Source organism: Austrofundulus limnaeus, unplaced genomic scaffold (genome assembly GCF_001266775.1).
Source record: "Austrofundulus limnaeus strain Quisiro unplaced genomic scaffold, Austrofundulus_limnaeus-1.0 Scaffold2, whole genome shotgun sequence".
NCBI lineage: Eukaryota > Metazoa > Chordata > Actinopteri > Cyprinodontiformes > Rivulidae > Austrofundulus > Austrofundulus limnaeus.
Genome location: NW_013952404.1, coordinates 963,255 through 970,737, shown reverse-complemented (window position 1 = coordinate 970,737; position 7,483 = coordinate 963,255). Strand labels below are relative to the sequence as shown.

At 39.9% G+C, this 7,483-nt stretch overlaps 1 protein-coding gene and 1 long non-coding RNA gene across 2 annotated transcripts; both read left to right on the top strand.

Moving 5' to 3' along the window:
- The first annotated feature begins 372 nt into the window (after positions 1 to 372).
- LOC106518543 (putative protein TPRXL) lies at positions 373 to 2,114 on the top strand. The gene is made up of 2 exons (XM_014009883.1): positions 373 to 492; positions 763 to 2,114. The coding sequence occupies exons 1-2, from the start codon at positions 442 to 444 to the stop codon at positions 1,765 to 1,767; spliced, it is 1,056 nt and encodes a 351-aa protein (XP_013865337.1). The 5' UTR covers positions 373 to 441; the 3' UTR covers positions 1,768 to 2,114.
- A 1,648-nt stretch (positions 2,115 to 3,762) lies between these two features.
- LOC106518228 (uncharacterized) lies at positions 3,763 to 5,204 on the top strand. The gene is made up of 3 exons (XR_001310287.1): positions 3,763 to 3,789; positions 3,960 to 4,027; positions 5,054 to 5,204. It is a non-coding gene; the product is annotated as an uncharacterized LOC106518228 (long non-coding RNA).
- Positions 5,205 to 7,483: the final 2,279 nt, after the last annotated feature.

The following is a 7,483-nucleotide window of genomic DNA, read 5'->3' as shown; positions in this document are numbered from 1 at the left end:
GTGAGCTTAATAAAATGAAATTCCAGTAAATGTGGTGTTGTTGCATCACTCTCCTATTTCTCTGAATTTCATGACAATGTCAAACAAGTCAGGAAATAACATCAGCAGCTTTTGACTATTTGACCAGAAGCCTCTCATCCTCTCTTTTTGCCCACTGGTCTAAATTTAAATAGTGTCATTGCTAYTAGTTCAAAGTAAACCAAAAGCAATTTAAGATTATTTTATTGGCTCTGSATGTTAGCAAATGAGGAATTCAAAGGAACTGCCTGAGACAGAGTTCAACACGTGCACCTGAATGCAGCACGTCCTTTACAGGTGTGATCTATTGGTTGATTACGGGAGGTGGGGATATAAAAACCTTGACAGAAACTCTGCAGTCATTCAACTCAGGATCAGCAGTAAGAACCTAGAGGAGGACTCCTCACAGCTTTTAGCACCAAGATGAACAAGTTGTGCATTGTTGTCATGCTGGTTCTCTGCTTCTTGCCACAGGTTTGTATTTTTTTTGTCTTTCTAGATTAACACAAATATTGGATAACAGTATATCTTGTGACTTCAAAGTTGCCTTAACTCATGTTAACAGTTAATGTAAACTTTTTTTTTAAGATTTTGTATCAAATAACCTAAGCATTTTGCATAACTTAAACTATGTGCTGCTTCAGACTTGTAGGTTTGGTCTTGCCCAACTTGTGTCACAATATTACTCATTGATGTTTTAGTTTTCTGTGGCAAACTTTTAAATAAGAACTTTGTTTGTTGTAGGTTTGGGCACAAAACTTTACAGCATCCACAACTGTGAATGACAMGGAGTTGAGTGCCACATCCCCAATTTCTGAAAAGGGCAGCGAGCTGGATGCAGTTTCCAACTCCACCTCACCAGCTGTTGTTGGTGCAGCTTTGGGTGCCGGTTCCAACACCACCTTTCTAACACCTGGCAATGACCTGAAACCGCAAGAAGTCTCCAACTCCACCTCACCAAAAACTGCCAGTGGCACACACTCTGTTTCCAACATCACCTCCCCAACTGCTGGTAACAGCATGGAGCAACAAGTTTCCAATGCCACTTCACCAGCAGCTTTTAATGGCACTGGGTTGAGCACCATTTTCAACTCTACGTCACCTAAATCTGTTAATGGCACACATTTGAGCACAGTTTCCACCATCACCTCTCMAAGAGCTGTCAACCGCATGCAGCGACATTCAGTTTCCAATAACACTGAGCCATCCTCTGCCAACAGCACCGCCCCATCAGTCAATGGCACAGAGTTGGGTCCAGTTTCCAATGCCACCCCTCCTTCAGCTGCCAGCAGCACCACCCCTCCTTCAGCTGCCAACAGCACCACCCCATCAGCCAATGGCACAGAGTTGGGTCCAGTTTCCAATGCCACCTCTCCTTCAGCTGCCAACAGCACCACCCCATCAGCCAATGGCACAGAGTTGGGTCCAATTTCCAATGCCACCTTTCCTTCAGCTGCCAACAGCACCACCCCATCAGCTGTGAATGGCACCAACTTGAATGCAGTTTCCAATGCTACCTCAGCTGCCAATAGTACGAAGCAACCTGTCGTCTTCAATGCCACCTCCCCAACTGTCAATGGCACATTGGTTGCTCTTCCCAGTGTCATGGCTCCTACCTCCATCACCCCAACAACTGCCAGCACCCCTCTCTCCACCCCCTGTATAACCTGTGGCAGCTGCACTGTAGGACTAAACACCTTAATTCTGTTGCTCCCTGTGGCTTTAATTTTTGTTTCCCTCCATTGCTGATCCACCCCCCCCCCCCCHCTTATAAACCAGTCCAAGCTGTTGGCACTGGTAGTGTGGAGAAGTGAAGCTGGTCTTAAAATGTTCTTTGTAAACAAGTTTAATCTACCCCCTGCCCCTTACTGATCCTGGAGGGGAACTGTGCCCACTAAAATACACAAGTAGTGCTGTGCACCAATGGGACACCAGGTTCTCAGTCTTTTGTCCTCTAGGCTTATTTATGGACTGTGGAAATGCTGAAGGGGATCAGGGGGGAGGGTTATTGTGTCTTAATGAGTTGAAATTTTAAAGCTCTGTTTATAACTATGTAAAATGAATTTTAAATTAAAGTTGTAACATTTTTAACAGTTTGACTGATTTTTGATTTCTTTGTGCACAATGTACTATGTAAACGCATGCTAAATACTAAAGTTATCCTCGAGGCCAAAACTGTTTAGTACAGTAAACGTTGGTCTTAATGCTTGAGAAAAAAACTAGTCTGTAAAGACAAATGAACAAATTAACCTAAGGTCATTGCCTTATTTAAATTTCTACTTCTACCTTTGACACTTGTAGCAGGAATTCAAGACGCTGAAATGAGGGTTTTTATTTTTTTTCCCTCACTACTAAGCCTTTTACATGTGCATGTCTGCAATCTATTCCTCTGCTAAAATCATGTAAGATTTGGATTCTTCAGCCTTAAGGCAAAACTGGGTTCATTTTTCAAGTTCTAAACCATGGTCTGAAGTGGTTCATGCAAACAGTCAAACCTAAGTATTTCCACCACTTTTTTTTTTTTTTAAAAGGCTAGCAAACCTCAGACCTATTTGCTAAACTTGATGTCCTCATCACTCTACTTTAAATCCTGTTGAATGGCAGAACTTTTGTAGAAGGAAATGTGCTTTCATGTTGGGAGGCTTTTGCCACATGCTTCGTCACCACCTACTCGGGTGATTCAAAAAACTTTCAATAGCTATTATGCAGGCTTTTAGCTAGCTCTCAACTGTGGATCTTTAAGTTGGAAGTTTAATGTTTAAAACTTTAAAAAAAGGACACGCAATCTTAAACTGGCCGAATCTGCACTTGAATAACTCTAGAAAATTTTGCACCAAAAAGCGGTTATTCCCAAGTCTTTTAGTAAGTGATAATAGTGACTATCGGTTTTAAAGAGAAATAGAACAAGGTTTGTTAATGTACAGTGCCAAAGAAACTTGACAGGCACTTTTTTTTTCAACTTTTATGCCAAATATTAAAATATATGCAAATTGAATCATAAACTGTCATGATCAGATGGCCCATATAGCATTTTAACAGTCATGCAGAAGAACATCAATTAGATCACTTTTACTGGGGGCAGTCAAATTGGATGCGACTGATCATATCTGAGTGGATATCTAATGGAAAGTCCCAGGCTGAACTTCTAGATACATTGAGCCATAAATACATGATTAATATGAATCAATAGACCATTCTGTTGAACCACAACTGATTTTTGTCTTTGTTTGCTGTGAAACTAGGCAATATGAGAACCTTTATGGTTGTTTAAAACTAACCCCTCTAATGTGACATTTGCAGAGTTAAAGCTAAATAAAAGGGTTCTGAACTGAAACATGAAATGCAAAGTACTAAAACCACTGAAGGTATGCAACATTTTTGAATTTCACTTGAATTCTGTATAAAATTCAGTTGACAACTAAAAGGTCAAATAGAAAATTCTGGGGGCTTAAATGAGAAGAAATAACTGGGAGACTTTTTTTAATCAGAAAAATCCAGACTCGTTTCCTCTCAGTTTCATTTAAAAGGTCAAAATAAGATATAAAAGTTTTTTTTTTTGTTCTTGGTAAATGAAAAGGCAAATACCAACGAGTCAGAGATGATGATTTTATTGAACATGATCAAAAACTTTACAACTAAAACTCTAAATATCAACCACTCGTATTTTATTTTTATTTTTTTATTTTTGCTTCAGCATCTCCTTTGCAGAACTGGTTTAATTGGTTTGGTTTCCTGCCATGCACACCTGAGTTTGTTTCTGTTAATTATCAGGTCAGTTATGCTTCTGGTTGCATTTGTTCCTGTGGCTTCTTTTGGGATTTATGCTTGTTTTACTATAATCTCTACTTTTCAAATCTTAGCTTTATTTGATTTGTTATGTCTTCCTCCCTGCTGCCTCTCAACTCTGCTTTTTGGTTCTCTGTCAACAAACTTGTGTCAAGTGTCGGCTGTCTCAAGAAATACTGCAGTATTGTCAAACTAGCGGCCGACAGAAGAAGTTTTTAAAAAGGTGAGCATGTTATTCTAAATTAAAGTGAATTTGCAAACAGTTCTTTGGTTCACTAAAACAGAGTTCAGGTCATGGTGAAAACAACATTGCCAACTGTTCATTCCATGCGACTCTACAACCTTTTTATTTATTATCCACTCTGCTTGAAACTGATTTTATAACAGTTTTTCACACCTTGATAAGGGAAAAGAGGCACACAAACACAACCTTTATGAAGACTAATGCCTGCCATTAGTCTAACTACCTGTAGCCACTTTACAAAGCATTTTGAATTAGATTCACAGTTGTGCAGGGAGTTGCAAAAGTCATAATCTGACATTTGGCAGGTTAAGCCGCTCATAAAGAGGTAGAGTTTAGTCGTTTGTCCCTTTATTTTAATTAACACCACTGTCCCAAAAATCATCAGAATGTTTGTTTATGTAAACTGAATTAGACCAGAAGTGATGCTTTTAGGTTGCAGGAAGCACTTCTGTGAGTCTGRTTCACCATTACACGCTAACTATCTGGCTAAAGGCAGGCTCAACCCCTGCAGTGCAATGATTAATGTGAGCGTTGGTCATGCACAGGGCTCAGTGGACCCGAACTAAAAGCCTGACATTTTTCAAGTTCACCACCCACAGCATGGCCACTTATCAAATGTTTACCCCCTGCACCTGTAAGCATGAACTGCGCAAGCTGACCACCCCCAAACACTTATTACAACTGTCAACAGGAAAATCCTCAACACTTTCTCTGCAGAATCATCTTTTTTTTCCCCGCCACCCCAGTTTTCTTCTAAAACCWTATTGCTTTTCTTCAACATGGCAGTTCTGGGGGGGTTGATTTATGAAACTAAAGGAAAAATGTCATGAAGTGCTAAGGGAAGTTGGACTATTGCCTCAACGTTGCAAAAATGCAACACATCTTTTCTCGATCTTTTACGTTGCACCGTTGTGTTTCTAAAATGTGTAAAAGGTAAAGAATGACTTAAAAACAGACTAGATGGACAACTTTAAAGCAACTCCTTCTCCCTTTTTGTCTATGCAGTCAAACATCCATCTTTTCTTCATGCTACTCTGGAATACTGAGACTTGCAGAAAGTGCATGGAGCAGGTCGCGTTGGCTAAAAAAGAGCCGCCGGATGTGGAGGTTCAGCTGCTGATTTATGAGGTTTGCTGCTCGTCATGAAAAGTGGTGCTCAAGGTGGGGGTGGGGGGGGGGTGTTCTGTAAGAACTTATCTGTGTGTAATTTATCACAATACCACTCTGGCGCCAACCTTTTTCCCACGGACTGACCAGTGAGCTGGATATCAAACGTGTCTCAGATGAAGCAAATACCATCTACGAGTGGGGATCTGATAGCCAGCCTTGGGTTTATTTTGCTCCACGATGGCTGCAGAATGGAAATGAGTGATCAATCACAAAGTAATTAAGTTCGCCGTGGTGTTCTGATAAATGGCTGTCAAAGTGTGTGCTTATTACAAGGAATCCTGAAACAGACCTTAAAGAAGGAGCAGTTCATCTCTGTTCAGACACGCTTCAGCCCTCTCTGACTCCTCAGCCCGCAGTGCTCCAAATGAACTCATCTGCATCGTTAYTATGCACATAAATATCTGCTCATCAAATCCAATTTTGAGTGAGAAAGGGAACGCCAGCTGAAATGCTCAATTTTTAAGTTTCGCTAGTTAAAAATYAATTTGGCTAACATTAGGGATGTGTTTAATCTTTCATTAATAAGTCCAGATATTGTCTTGTTTCAGCGAATGGTCATACAATTTCCACTGTTCATTTGCCTGAGCACCCAAATGATCAAACTTCCATTCAGTCTGGAGGACCCATCTGCTGCTGTCTGATTAATGTTATCTGTGGATACGGTTTGCAGGAATTAAGTTACATTTAAATGCTTTTTATCTGACCACATGACACTCACAATAACAAAGCGATCACTGAGATGGATCCTAAATTGTGATGTAAACTGTTATGTGTGTCCATGTGACGCTGCAACAGCAGGTCAGCACACGTGCAGATGTTGGGATTAGATACTAAATGGAGTCACACTGTTTCCCATTCTTCACTCTGGTGTGGCTTTCTTCACTCCCTCCCACATCATTTTTGATTCCTCACCTTGTCTGACGATGAATAAAACAACTTGTTTTGAATATGATAGTCGGTCTAGATGCATAATGAATGTAGAGAAGTTTTCAGCAAAGTTGCCCCTGACTTTCCTTTCCACCGAGTCAGGGTAGAACAGACAGACACACTGAGGAGCACATTGTTTTTTTGCGTGAAAAGCTGAATTCTTCTTTTAATTTGTTTTCATTAGATATTTTGTTTTGTTCAAAATTTATTTTACGAGTAAATGCTTATTTTTTTTAATATAACCTGCATTGGTGAACTAATGGAAGTCAATGCAAAGTCCCCATGAGGATACAAGAACAAACGTGTGTGTGTGTGWGTGTGTATGTGTGTTTGTGTGGACACGTTTTTGCTACATAATGGGGACCATTTATCAGAAAAACACAGCCACATGGACTAGGCTTTGGTCCCCATATGGTTCCCATGGGTACAGATACTAATTTTGACTGTGTGTGCGTGTGTGTGTGTGTGTGTGTGTGTGTGTGTGTGTGTGTGTGTGTGTGTGTGTGTGTGTGTGTGCGCGCCTATTGGTTACCAAAATATACTGTATGTCATGGAATACTGGGTGAATTTAAAGMTATTATTAGGAAGTAATCATTGAATTAACATCATCTTATAAAATTTTGTCTAATGAAAAATAAAACCAGCAGAACTTTCTTCACTCTGTAATGTAGTGAAAAAATAAGCAGCAGAAAGAAAAAAAACGAGGAATAGCTTGATGTACAGACAAGGCAGTGACAAATCAATAATAAACTAAACTTTTTAGTAGTGCATCACAAACCATAACAGGTTGTTTTTTTTATTTTAGTTAGTGAAGTAAAGGTTTGGAAGATGAATTGAAAACTTGATTGCAAACATTAAGTTGTTGARTAATCAGCAGGATGCTTCTGCAAAGAGGAGCAGCATGATCGGGCTTATATCCCTTATATTACGGTGTATGTGTTGGTTTGCAGTAATAGCAGGGTGGTTAAAAACACAGCTGCACTGTGCTCCGCTGTGCAAACCTCCACTGCTGATGGGAATGCATGCAGCAGCCTTTTAATGGTAATAACAATAATGCTTTTTTTTTTATACAAACATTTGTGCTGTCTGTTGTTGTTTCTAAACTGATTTTCCCTATAATCAATCCAAGAACACTTCACGCCTGTTCTCTGTTTCCTGAACAATATATATCCTTTTTTATAAGGAAGAAATGTTGTTTGTTTACTCTTAGATCACTTGATTGTTTAGAATAAAAGCAGGAAAAAAAGGGGTTGTCAGAATGAATACAGATGGCCACCACTTCTTTTCCTTCTACTTGTCACACGCAGGGTGGTGGTGGTGGTGGTGGTGGTGGTGGGG